This window comes from Neovison vison, chromosome 12 (genome assembly GCF_020171115.1).
Source record: "Neovison vison isolate M4711 chromosome 12, ASM_NN_V1, whole genome shotgun sequence".
NCBI lineage: Eukaryota > Metazoa > Chordata > Mammalia > Carnivora > Mustelidae > Neogale > Neogale vison.
This window is the reverse complement of record NC_058102.1, coordinates 54,313,158-54,327,110: the sequence shown is the minus strand read 5'-3', so window position 1 is coordinate 54,327,110 and position 13,953 is coordinate 54,313,158. Positions and strand designations below refer to the sequence as shown.

The 13,953-nt window shown below is 33.6% G+C and overlaps 1 protein-coding gene across 1 annotated transcript; it reads left to right on the top strand.

Moving 5' to 3' along the window:
- Nucleotides 1-4,333: 4,333 nt before the first annotated feature.
- Nucleotides 4,334-13,372, top strand: LOC122892109 (NKG2-A/NKG2-B type II integral membrane protein-like). Its single transcript, XM_044228268.1, has 5 exons — nt 4,334-4,403; nt 4,928-5,008; nt 6,929-7,080; nt 12,736-12,839; nt 13,083-13,372. The coding sequence occupies exons 1-5, from the start codon at nt 4,334-4,336 to the stop codon at nt 13,201-13,203; spliced, it is 528 nt and encodes a 175-aa protein (XP_044084203.1). The 3' UTR covers nt 13,204-13,372.
- Nucleotides 13,373-13,953: the final 581 nt, after the last annotated feature.

The window sequence follows — 13,953 nt, the reverse complement described above, 5'->3', positions numbered from 1 at the left end:
GCTTCTTGATAAAGAAGGGACAACCTTACTTAACAAAAACCTGGGTGATTTGAGCCCCCTTCCAACATGCTTTGTAATATAACATTGGTCAATATTTTCTTCATTATCTACTCCAAACCACCAACCAAGGAGTCTTTACAGACACATTATCACCATGAAAATTCAAAACCAAAAATATGTTATCTCTCTCTTTTTGTACTATGTGTGTATCTGTGCTTTTTATATAAAATGAGCAAGATTTTTTTACTACCAACATCACAGGAATACAGTTATAAGAAATATTATTAAAAAACATAGACCAACAAATGGGACAACCTGAAATGCATAAATTCCTTGAAACATGAACTACCAAACCCAAAACAGTTAAGAACCATATGGTCCTTTCAACAGATGCAGAAAAAGCATTTGACCTTGTGCGACATCAATTCACAATTTATAAAAACCAAAGAACAAAGAACAAAAAACCTCAATAATGCAGGGATAGAGGAACATACTTAAAAGTAATAAAGACCACATATGAACCATGCACAGCTAATATCATCCTCAATAGAGAAAAACTGAGAACTTTTCCTCTATATTGAGGAAGAAGACAGGGATGTCCACTGTCACCATTGTTATTTAACATAGTACTGGTGGTCCTGGCCTCAACAGTCAGACAACATAAAGAAAGGAAAGGCATCCAAATCAGCAAGGAAGAAGTTAAACTTTCACTATTTGCAGATGACATGATACTGTATAGAGAAAACCGAAAAGACTGTATGAAAAAATTACTACAACTGATCCAGGACTTCAGTAAATTCACTGAGTATAAAATCAAATGTACAGAAATCTGTTGCATTTCTGTAGTGCAGTAATAAAGCAGCAGAAAGAGAAATCAAGGAATCAACCCCATTTACCACTGCACCAAAATCATGAGCTACCTAAGAATAAAATTCACAAAAGAGGTAAAAGATCTGTGCTCTGAGTACTATAAAACAGTAATGAAAGAACTTGAGGAGGACACAAAGAAATGGAAAAATATTCTATGCTCATAGATTGGAAAAACAAACATCTACTAAGTGCAATAAGCAAAAGGCAATAAAAGGGCATGTGCCATCCCCAAAAGTAGGGTTGCTGAATCATGATAATTCTGTTTTTAATGTCTTTAGGAATGATGTGTAAACATTACCCCATTTCTTGATACAAGAGGAAGAACGATGAAAAGAATTTTATTTGATGCAAACTAGATAATTAGTATTAAACTATTATTTTTTAATGTTCATATGTCAGTAACTTGGGTTTTAAAAGTCTACCTTTCCTGTCTTCCCCCCAATCTTTTTTTTTTTTTTTTGTTAAGAGCAATGTTTAAAAATTACCTTTGTTCTTCCCCTACATAGTGAGAATTGAGTTTTTGTCATTTGCAACAAATATTCCTATTAAACAGGAGGCAATCTGTCTATGATTGGAGGATAAATCAATGAGTAATGACATATGACATGAATAATGTCATAAGTATTTAATATTGTAACCTCTGCCATGGTGATACAATTCAATATTGTCTAATGTTTTAACACTCCAAGAGACATTTATTTTTATCATGTGAAATTTAAATTACTTATTTATGAATAATAAAATTGAATGTGGGAATCTTAAGAACTAAGGTAGAGAAATTGACAAAAGTTTAGGAATCAGAGAGGGAGAAAAACCATGAGAGACTATGGACTCTGGAAATGAAACTGAGGGTTTCAGAAGGGTGGGGGTGGGGAATGGGGTAGCTGGGTGATGGGTACTGAGGAGGGCACGTGTTGTGATGAGCACTGGGTGTAACTAATGAATCATTGAACACTGTATCAAAAACTAATGGCTAAACTAACATAAAAAAATTTAGGAATTGATGACAGTCACAATTGTTACCATAAAGTTGACAATATAGCAATTTTCAGAATAGAGACAATTATCATTTAATGCTTATTTTTAATGGGATAACATTTTCAGATTTTTGCCATTATAATAGAAATGACATGGGCAAGTATAAGGGAAAGAAGTATGTAAGGCCAAGACTAAGCAACCTGTGTAAAAATAGAACTTACATATCTAAGATACTATTAAAAGACCTGAATTTTCAGGTCTCAGCATTCGTGACTGAGAAAAAAGCAAACTAACAACAGCATGGGTGGTCAAGCCTCTGACCCCATAATCTTGGGGAACATAAACATTTCTCAGAGTCATGTCGCAATTAACTGACACACTACAAGCTGAAAGTCTCGGACATTCTGGAGGTGTGTGATGAGATAGTGTCTTCAAAACAGCCCAAGTGTAAGGATTTCCTGTTCAAAAGTCACACATTGATGAAGAATCTACCTTTTTGACTACTGCTTCACTTTGAAAACTTTGAGAGCTGGCGGTCTGGTGAGACCACAGATACTGTTTACAAGAGTATCCTGGTCTCCCACTGCAAGATGCATGACTTTCTGCCCAATAGAAGGTATGTGTCACTCCTCCACTGTCTCTCTCCTAGCCACCTCATTTAGTGTGAGATTACAAATGCTGGGTGGGATACACCTGAGGTACAACTAATACACAGTGAAATCACAGAGGACACTGATTATCCCTGTCCAACAATTCTGGGTCACAAACAGGAGTAAATATGAAGTATGTCAGAGAATTTCTTGAAGTATTCAAATTCTTGCCCATGGAGAAGTAATCAAGTATATACACACACATATAATAAAGGTTTATAAATCAATATAATTTCAAGTGAAATCTTATAAGCATCATTCATGACAAGGGACAGTTAATTTGTATCTGACATCATATAATTACACATATTTTTGATATTTAGCCCAGCCTTTAAAAATAGTTTTTAAAATACAATCTTGCAAGCATGAAGATTAACTATAATTCCTCATATACTTTCTAATTAAACTTATCTCAGTTTAATTTTTCATATCAGGATGAGGAAACTTCCATAATATGGTAATTTAAACTTACCTATAAACAATGATAAGATTTCTAAAACATTTGAACAAAACTTTTCAAAAAGTTTTACCGCATTGATGAAACAAACACTCCCATGAATCATATTGCATGGTCTAACTGATATGAATCAGAAACAGTAATATGGTATTGTGCTAAAAATATAACTAAAACAAGACTTAAAAAATCTGATTGATCTAGGTGTTTTACATGCATCACAGCTTACATATTTTTATTCCCATTATAGATTAGTAAACTAGATAGCTGGACATGAAATAACATTTAAAAGATCACACACTGTAACTTTGAGAGCCAGAAGTGATTCTAGAGTTCATGGACTGCGGAGTCAATTGTGTGAATTATTAAATTTATATTAAATATTAAAATTATATTAAATTATTATTTAATCATTAAATTTAAATTAAATATTAAAATTCTATTAAATATTAAATAAATATTAAAGGTTAAATTAAATATTAAATTTGATTTATTACAATTGATTACACAATAAAGTTACCTTCACTGCCTTTGACAACCATAGATTGTTTCTGAATTCACACCAACACTATTCTTCCATAACTGATCTCTACTTTTATTTATCATTTTACAGTTTCATATGTTGGCCATTATCAGTTTCCATTTTCTGGTGTCAAATAAAGAGTTTAAGAAATCTTTTCTGTTGTTTTGTTTTGTTTTCAGTATCGTTTATGTTTTGGATAAGTTTAGCATATCATGTAGCATTTTTCACCAGATAAAATATTTCTTCAAAATTTAATGATTTCCAGAATTCCACAATTATTCAAAATAAAAATTCATTTGATAATACCTCAATGCTTTTATTAAGTATATATAAGTCACCGAATAAAAGTAATTTACTTCAGGAATTTCTTGAATACACTAACACTATTATTCCCCCAACTTTAGAACATTCAATCTTTAACCATCCATGGATTTTAAAACTTATCATAGAAAATTAGTTTCATTGTTTCCTAATAACATCATTTTAGTTTTGACCCAGCTATTCTAGCAGTGTTAAAATGTGTTATGGAATCTGACTTTAGGTTAATAAGGGCGTCATTCACTACAAGTTTCTTTATTCCTCACTAATTTATTGCTTTTCATTGCTACACAATAATATTGTATCAAACATAGAATATCATTTTAAAAATCACTTATTCTCTGATGAAACCCTTATTTTAAGCTCTGAGGAAATCAGAACCAGAATTTTACATCATTCAGCTACAAAGGAGTGTTACCACTTACCTCACACTCCACCCAGTGTGACTCTAGCAGGGCTCTTGTCGTTACCTACACTGTTTGTCAACTACATCAGTCCAGTTTTCATACAGCACAGGCCCTGAGATCTCTCAGTGCTGAAATGAATAACCAAAGAGAAAACCTCTCAGAACCAAATCTGGTTAAGAATGCAAGAAGACAACTGTCGAAAGGTAAGGGCACTAAAAGCTCTAATTCAGTAACTGAGCAGGGAATTGTCTGTGAGAATTAAATCTTCAAAATAAGATCTGCAAGGGAATGACAAGAACAACCACTGCAAAAATAAAGCACACAGTAAGGCACAAGGCACAACTGTTCTAGGATGTGAACTTGGGGTGCAGATGTGTGGGGAAGAGTAGGGAATGATTTCATATATTTTTCATTTGTGAGGATCAGAACTTGAAGCTGGAATAAGGTAATCTTATTTTTGAGATCTGAGGAATAATTTACTCCAGCATTGTTGTAAATCATAGTCCTTGACCAACAACTCATGGAGCGTTATGCTTACTGACAGTTAAATGGTATATTGTGAGGAAGATTACAATGGTAGATATGGGTTTGTGGTCCATGTTTATACCTATGATTCCCTTTGCATCTTTGGTTCTCTTGTACGTAAACTGTCTGAACTTTAGTCTTTATCCACCTATCCTTTCTCACTGTTTCATTTCTCTCCCCACATACCTGCGGTTATCTCTAGAGAAGATCCTTGCTGGGAGTTTGGGAATCATCTCCTTTGTCTTGATGTACATTGTAGCAAGAATTATAACTTCTCTTCCCTGTGAGTAAACCTTTGAATGATTGTAAGAGGTCTTTTTGTTTGAATGATCATCAGTGCCTCTAAAGATTTCAAGTACCATTAATGGAACTTTCTTTTTCATGTATACATTTAGACTAAGTGTGAAGCACTTATTCTGAATTTCTCAAAAATATAAATAACAATGATTGTAGAAAAAAATACATATGTAATTGAGAAACATGGGTTAATTCTTAAGATTGGTTAAACCAAATACTGTAAGAAGTGCTGAGTTTTGGTTCTTTAAGCCTTTTAATTATTTTCTCCAGCAAGTTCATTACTTCATTAACTGCTTACTGTAAAATCAAATTTATTACAGACTATTCTAATTCTAAGCAATACACCAAAATTCAAATTAAGAAACTCAAATCATTGTGCTTTATTTAGTTTAATATTACGTTTGTATGAGGATTGCTTTAATTTTTCTAGTTACTGATGGACCGGAGCAGAACAAAATATCTCTTGAAACAAGGATCCAGAAAGGTACATCATCATTTTCAAAATTCTGATATTAGTATAATTTTTATTTTATCTCTATCATAGGTTAGACAAATATGATAATAGAATTTTTCTTTATGTTATCAGTCACCATACAGCACATCATTAGTTTTTGATGTAGTGTTCCATGACTAATTGTTTGCATATAACACCCATGCTCCATGCAATCCGTGTCCTCCTTAATACCCATCCCTGGGCTAACGCATCCCCCCAACTCTCCTCCTCTCTAAATCCTCAGTTTGTTTCCCAGAATCCATTGTCTGTCATGGTTCATCTCCTCCTCTGATTTGCTCCCTTTCATTTTTCTCTTCCTTCCCCTAATGTCCTCCATGCTATTTCTTATGTTCCACAAATAAGTGAAACCATATAATAATTGACATTCTCTGCTTGACTTGTTTCCCTTAGCACAATCTCCTCCAATTCCATCAATGTTGATGCAAAAGTTGGGTATTTGTCCTTTCTGATGGCTGAGTAATATTCAACCATATACATATTACATTGTGTATATGGATCATATCTTCTTTATCCATTTGTCTGCTGAAGGTCATCTCAGCTCTTTCCACAGTTTTGCTATTGTGGATATTGCTGCTATGATAGATGTTCTTGGGGAAAATAAATTAGAAAATCATGTAATAAACTTTTAGAAATCATGCTTATGGGAGAATACTACTTCTTATAAAACAGTATAAAGAAATACTCATTTAAAATCACTATACCCATGGGATGTCTGTGTGGCTCAATCAGTTAAGTGTCTGCCTTCAGCTCTAGCCATAATCCCAGAGTTCTAGGATTGAGTCCTGCATCACTCCCTCCTCTGCTCCCCCTGCTTGTGCTCTGTATTTGTCTCTATCTGACAAATAAATAAAAAAACCTTAAAAACTATTTCATAAAATCACCATACCCATAGTCATCAATTGTCTCGAATTTCCTCCTGCTATAAGATGCTGAGAGATGGGCGCCTGGGTGGCTCAGTGGTTTAAAGCCTCTGACTTTGGCTTGGGTCATGATCCGGGGGTCCTGGGATCAAGCCTCACATTGGGCTCTCTGCTCAGCAGGAAGCCTGCTTCCTCCTCTCTCTGCTTACTTGTGATCTCTGTTTGTCAAATAAATAAATCTTAAAAAAAAAAAAAAAGATGCTGAAAGATAAGTCACTTTACAATGCCAAAAACGTGATTTTGTTCAGTGACACAAAGGATGGACATTTTTGTGCGTTTGCTTTATATGGGCACATAAATTAGGGTATGAAAGTATGACTCTTCTTTGAGTGTTTTTGTGTTTTGTTTCATTTTTATTTGCTTGTGAGGGTGCATGGATAAGTCATATACACGTGAAAACATACGCAAGTTGTAAATTTGCAATTTTTAAAATTTGAAAGTTTTTGGATAATGCCTCATAACCTTTATCCAGTGTATTGCTGTAGCCATTGTCCAAAAGAGTGGATGACACATTCCAACAATTGCTATTACATTAGCACTGAAAGAAAATCATGGAATGAGAGTATGTCAGCCTGCGCTTCTAAGAACTCTACCTTATTCTCCATAGAGGATGAAGAAGAATTGGTAAGATTTCAGATGCTTTCAGATTTTATTAAAAGCTTATCAATTGGGTGTGGTGAAAAAATAATGAATACTGTTTTTCTGAAAATAAATAAATTGAAAAAAAATAAAAGATCAAAGTAAAAGAAAAAAAAGCTTATCAATTAATATTATATTTTTAGAGTTCATTCATCTTTGTGTACATATTTCTAGTTTATTTAAAGTCTGTTACTATTCCATAGTTTGACTACTGTATTGTATTTATATTTTTATGTCTTTATTGTATCTTTGACAATTATCAGTTCTTGTTTTTAATAGAAAATCCTCCTTCTATGAATGCTCTTTCACCTGAAATAACTTTACTATTTAATTTTGCACACATCAAGGAAACTAAACATACGATTGTACAACTTGATCACAGAGTAGTTAGAACCACGTAATTACAAATCAGCAATGAAATAGAAGTTTCAAGTCTTTATACAGTCCCACCCATTTTAACAATGTGAAATACCTTTGCTTGTTTTTGGGCTTTATATCAATGGAATCATGCAGTGTGCATTTATATGTGTGTCTCCTTTCACTCTCACATGATATTGTGGTCCATATATATTATCACATTTGTATATAGTTTGTGAATTTTCACTGCTGCTGTCTTAAATGAATATAACCTTGAAAAACTATTCTCAGAAACTTAGTTCCTTTTTAGTATGTGGGAATTATGAATAATTACTTTATGAAAAGACATTTCTATGTCTTTAAAAAATATTTATTTATTTATCGAGAGAGACCATAGGGAGGAGCAGATGGAGAGGGAGAGCCAGAGAATCTCAAGCAAACTCTGTGCTGAGCACAGAGCCCAACTTGGGACTGGATCTCAGGATCCTGAGCTCATGACCCCAACTGAAAACAAGAGCCAGATGGGGACACTCAGGCACCCCAACCTTTATATGTCTTTCCCACAAACTGCATTTATGCTAATTTATTATACATAACCACATAGAATATAGTATATTATATTTATGGAATGTAACTATTGTTCTTGTCATAATAAATAATAATGTATAATATAACATTATGATTGTGTTTACATATAATTATAATACTGTTTCTTTTAGCCATTAGCATAAAATTACATGGTCAATTTTATTAGTTTCTTTTAATATATTTAATTATCCCTATACTATTCTAGTGTATTGTATACACATTGTACAGAATAATCTTGTTATCTAAAATTCAATGGTGTTAGAAAAAATAATACAATAAGTTCTGGTGCTTATGCAAATAGTATCTTTTTTTGGTCTGTGAATCATTTGGATATTCTCTGTGAGGATGAGAAGTGCTCGAGTGTGTCTCTTGTTCATTTCTTTTAGGTGGTGCTTTCTTTTCCTTTCTTAGACCTTGTCATATTTTAGCTATGAGAGTTTTAGGAGATGGACATAGCTGTGACTTGCATTTGTACTCCCCTGTTGGAGTCTTTTACTGATCAGAATTTCAATGTTATCATGGTCCAATTTATCATTTTGGATGTTAGTGATTATTTTGGACCTATTTCAGGAATATAATTTCCTATATTACTTCCAAGATTTACCTTTTTCTTTATTTCTTTATTTTTTACTTTTAATTAGGGTTTATGATCCACTTGGAATTTATATTTTGTGATGCTGTGAGATGGTGTTAGCAATGGCAGTTCAGAGTATTCACTGGCAGTTCAAAATATTCATTTTGTCATTCATACGATTATGACACTTGAAAATTCAACCAGCTATTGGCATGTATCCCATGAGCGTTCATTTGTATACACATTATACTACAGTAAAATTATCAAAAGAAAATACTATGAAAATGTGCAAATAGGTTTAAAGCTAGACATAAAATTGAAAACATCCTACCAAATACAACTTGTGATTTTTATTTGCATTTATCTGATCATTAGGGATACTGAGCATATTTTCGTAAGAATTTTCCCCATTTATTTTCTTGGACAAAATGTTTATTCAATTTTTTTGCCCATTCTTTAATGGCCTTATTTGGATATGTTGTTGTTACTGACCTGTAGGATTCCTTATATATTTTGGATATGAACCCCTTCTCTGATGTATGATTTGCAAGTGTTTTTCCGCATTCTGTCTTTTCATTTTGTTGATCATACCTTTTGGTGCACAAAAATGTTTTGATGTGCTACATTTGCCTACAGTGAATTTTTCCTTTGTGGTCTGTGATTTTGGTGGCATACCCAAGAAATCATTGCCGAACATGATGTTTACTTTTCCCCATGTTCTCTTCAAGGAATTTTATAGTTTTACACTTATGATTAGGTCTTTCCTCCATTTTGAGTTAACTTTTGTATATGGTGTAAGTCTTTGCCTCCACCTTCATTCTTTTGCATAGGGATAATCAGTTTCCCATCACCTTTTATGAAAAATCCTGTCCTTTCCCTGTTGGCATCCTTATCAAAATGAAAATACATGGACTATGTGTCTGGATATATTTTGAAGTTTGGTTCCATAAAGGATATAGGACCTGGGGCTTTGTGTTCCTTTGTCTGGCTGATTTTACCCACTGCCATCTGAAATAGTGTGCAGGGCAGATACAGATTCTGTGGTAGATGATGTGGTCTAAGGCTGTGGGAGTGGAAGATATTATCACCCATTCCCTGATGTTCACACTGACTTAAGTCACCTCATAATCCACGCTGTTTCCTCAAGAGCATTTTTTTGTCTGTGTTTGCAAATGATTTTTGGTGGTATCATTATGACACCTTGAGATGTGGATTTGTATGTAATCATTCTATTAGTAGTTTCCTAGTCTGTGGTGTCCATGAATATTTTTTGATGATATTTAATAAGTATTTGCTCATCGTGACTTAAGATTGTTGTTCTGCTTTTTTGTCAGTTTGTACTTAGACCTATGTTGGATTTCCTGAAGCTGTTTTGAAGATCTATGAACTCTATTAATTTTTCTCTCTTTTTTTCCCTCTCTCATCTTATAGGATGAATAACTTCTTTTACTCCTTCCTCAATTTCACCAACTTTTTCTTCTGCATATCACATAATCTATAGAGCTAATAAGTGAATTTTTCATTTCAAGTATGTATTCATAAACTCAGAATCTTCTGGAGTTTATTCATAGAGTTTTATTATTTTATTGATATTTCCTACTTACTATATTGCTGCCATCATATCTTCACTTAACTATTTGAACATTGTTTTCTTTATAATTTACATATATTTATAAATATTACTTTAAAATACTTTTTTTCTAACAAATGTAACATCTTATCCCAGTAGAAATTTCTATTGGCCTATGCTTTCTCATAGCATGGAAGATATTTTCCAGTTTTTTGTGTGTATTAATTCCCTTTATAGATATTTTTATTTTGTTTTAGAGGCAATGCGAGAGAGAGATAAAGAGACAGTGCAAGTGGGTGGAGGAACAGAGGGAGAGGGACAGCGAGAAACCCAAGCAGACTCCACGTTCAGCATGGAACTTGATGTGGGGATTGATCTTAGGAGCCTGAGATCACAATGAAGCCTGAGCCTGAGAGCCTGAGCCAAAATGAAGAGTTGGTTGCTTAACCGAATAAGCCATGCAGCTGCCCCATTTCTTAATTTTTTGGAAGGCATTTTTGATAATACACCTTAGTGAACATTCATTCTATTTCATTTTTCTTAGATTTATTATTTTCTTGTAAGTTGAATAAACTTTACTGCAGAATTATCTCTAAAGTTGATCTCCTGATATTTTTGTTTAGTTTTTTCCAAATTCATATTGTTTATTTTTATTTATTTTTTTAGAAGTCTTTCTACAGATGAAGTGTAAGGTTTAATTGAATTTGTCGATTTTATTCCAGAAGTATTTTCTTTTTTTACTGACATATAATTAACCTATAACATTATATTAGTTTCAGGTGTATGACATAATTATTCAATATATGTAAATATCTCAAACTGATCACAGCCAGTCTTATCAACATCCTTCATCATACATAGTTAAGAATTTTTTTTCTTGTGATGTGAACTTGCAAGTTCTACTCTCTTAGCAACTTTCAAATATACAATAGAGTTTTGTTAACTATAGTCACATGCTGCTCATGGCATCCACAGGACTTGTTTATTTTATAGCTGGAAGTTTGTACCTTTTGACCACTTCATCCATTTTGCCCACTCCCTACCCCGCCTCTGGCAACCACCAATCTATTCTCAGTATCTGTGGATTTGGTTTTTGGTTTTGATTGCTTCTTTGTTTCTTATGTTCACATATAAATAAGTGAAATAAGTCAGACAGAGAAAGATAAATACCATATGATCTTATTTTTATTTTTTAGCCTATCTTCCTGGGATGATCCTTGTGATTTTTTAGCTTAGGTGTCAACCATCATTTTTTTTTAAAGTCTGTATCCAGGGATGCCTGGGTGGTTCAATTGGTTAAGCTGCTACCTTCAGCTCATGTCATGATCCCAGGGTTCTGAATCGAGTCCCACATTGGGCTCCTTGCTCAGCGGGGAGCCTGCTTCTCTCTCTGCCTGCCTCTCTGCTTGCTTGTGCGCTTTCTCTCTCTCTCTCTCTCTCTGACCAATAAATAAATAAAATCTTTAAAAATATATATTAAAGATTTTATTTATTTATTGGTAGTAGGGAATTTGGGTGAATTGGAAGGGGAGGTGAACCATGAGAGACTATGGACTCTGAAAAACAGTCTGAGGGGTTTGAAGTGGCGGGGGTGTGGGAGGTTGGGGTACCAGGTGATGGATATTATAGAGGGCACGGCTTGCATGGAGCACTGGGTGTGGTGAAAAAATAATGAATAATGTTTTTCTGAAAATAAATAAATTGGAAAAAAAAAATATATATATTAAAGTCTGTATTCAAATATGGCAAGACAGTAGGGCTTCCACCCTCTTTCAGGTGATGTGTGTGTGTGTGTATGTGTACACACACGTATGCACGTGCACACATGAGTGTAGAAAGGGAGTCCTCATACCTTTATAGGAGTTCTCCAGTGTTCTTCACCTTTACTTCCTACTAGGATCGTTTTGGTCTCCTCTCCCCATGCATATATTTTCTATCAGCCAAGAGTGTATAGAGAGCTCATGTCATCTCTTCAGTCACACTTTCCTTTATCATACCTTCCCATTATATTTATGGGGGTATCACAGTGCTGGACACAAAAACACAACATCAGACTAGTAAAAGGATATGTTTTTCTCATTCATTACCAAGCAAAATAATCACGTTGAGCTGAAAAGTCAATGGGCTCTCTCACTGTCTTCCCCACTGCTAACCCCTGTGGCACCAACACTATTGCTCTCTGCAGCTTCTCCAAACTGTAAAAACTACAATTCGTCTTGATCACTGAGCTGGGGTGGGCTGGTGGGGAGCCACAAAGCAATCCCAGACAACAATAATCCTAAGCAACAAATATGATGCTTCTTATTTGAATCTCTAGGATTTTTTCCCACTGTATTTCATGAATTATTAATTTTCAGAACCCTGAAATTGTTATCTTTGTAATTTTGTTGTCTTCTCTTATTCCTACTGATAAGGTAGTTTTGTAACATGTCTACTGTGTAGCATTAAAATTTGAAAGATTCTATAAGGCAAGAATTAACTTTGTTACTACAAAATTCAAATGAATATAAGAGTTTCTGTTTGACATCTAATAAAATTTGTTTTCTCACAGCATTTGTTAGGCCTCTTCATTTCTTCTTCATGGCTTGGAGTCTCCCAGGCAAGCAATAATAATCCATCTGTGTGGCCAAAACACTCAACTTTCTCTTCCAAAGCGTAAGTTTCTTAAGAATTTTTGTATTTTGTACCTTAAAAGAATTAATCTTGCAATGAAAAACAGCAATATGTGAACAATTATATAAACACAATTGTTGAAGTGTTTTCATAGTAAATTATATGGGAAATATTCTGATTGAGGTATACAACTATTAGTTGAACTAAATTGTTAATTCATCAAAATACTATGGTGTATAAGGTATATATTGGTAAGATTAATGAGGTATAATTCTCATATTTCAGGTTGGCAGTATCATCAGAGAGTGACTGGGCTTGTCCATATTTCAATTTTGGACTGGAGAAAGTTTTTTCTACATCTTGTTTAGAAATTAAAACATATGCTTGTAAGCACCAGGCATTTTAGTTATCTAATTTTGGTATAATGTTATCTCACCATATATAAAGAACATGTTTCTCATTTCTCCAAAAGCCATGGAATTATTGTCTCAGAATATTTTTCATATAAAATTTTTAGAGAAGTTTTATGTTCACAACAAAATTAAGAGCAAGTAACAGAGTTTTCCTCTATTGCCCCTGTCCACACACCTGCCTCTCCCCCATTATTAATATCCCTCACTAGAATGGTTCTTTTATGACCAAAAATGAATCTACAACAATGTGTCATAATCATCCAAAATTTAGTTTATACATGAGGTTTCACCCTTGGTGTTGTTGGACTGTTTTTCAAGATTTATTTATATTAAAGTGAAAAAATATATTACTAAGGTACATATTATACATTTATTAATCTTTTGCTATTCACTAAAATAATTATACTTATAAATTGCAAATTGTAATATTATTGTGAAGTTCCCAATATATTGAGTAATTGTGCTCATATTTCCTTACCTTTATAGGGGCTGCAAATTAGAGTTAAACAACCCAAGATGGCAAGGTAATCAGTCAGAATTGAGTCAGGAGACAGAAACCAGAAGAAGTTTGATGTAAACAATTAGTTTCTATTTGTAAGGGAAAGTTTACTAAGAGGAAAGGCTACTAAGATAAAGAAAATAGTAAGAATACCTTAGGGTTAAAGGAGAGTACCCAAAGGAGGGATTTCTGAGAAAGCTAGGTCTACTCTCTGAGGATGAGATTTAGATGTTATTGAAGACAA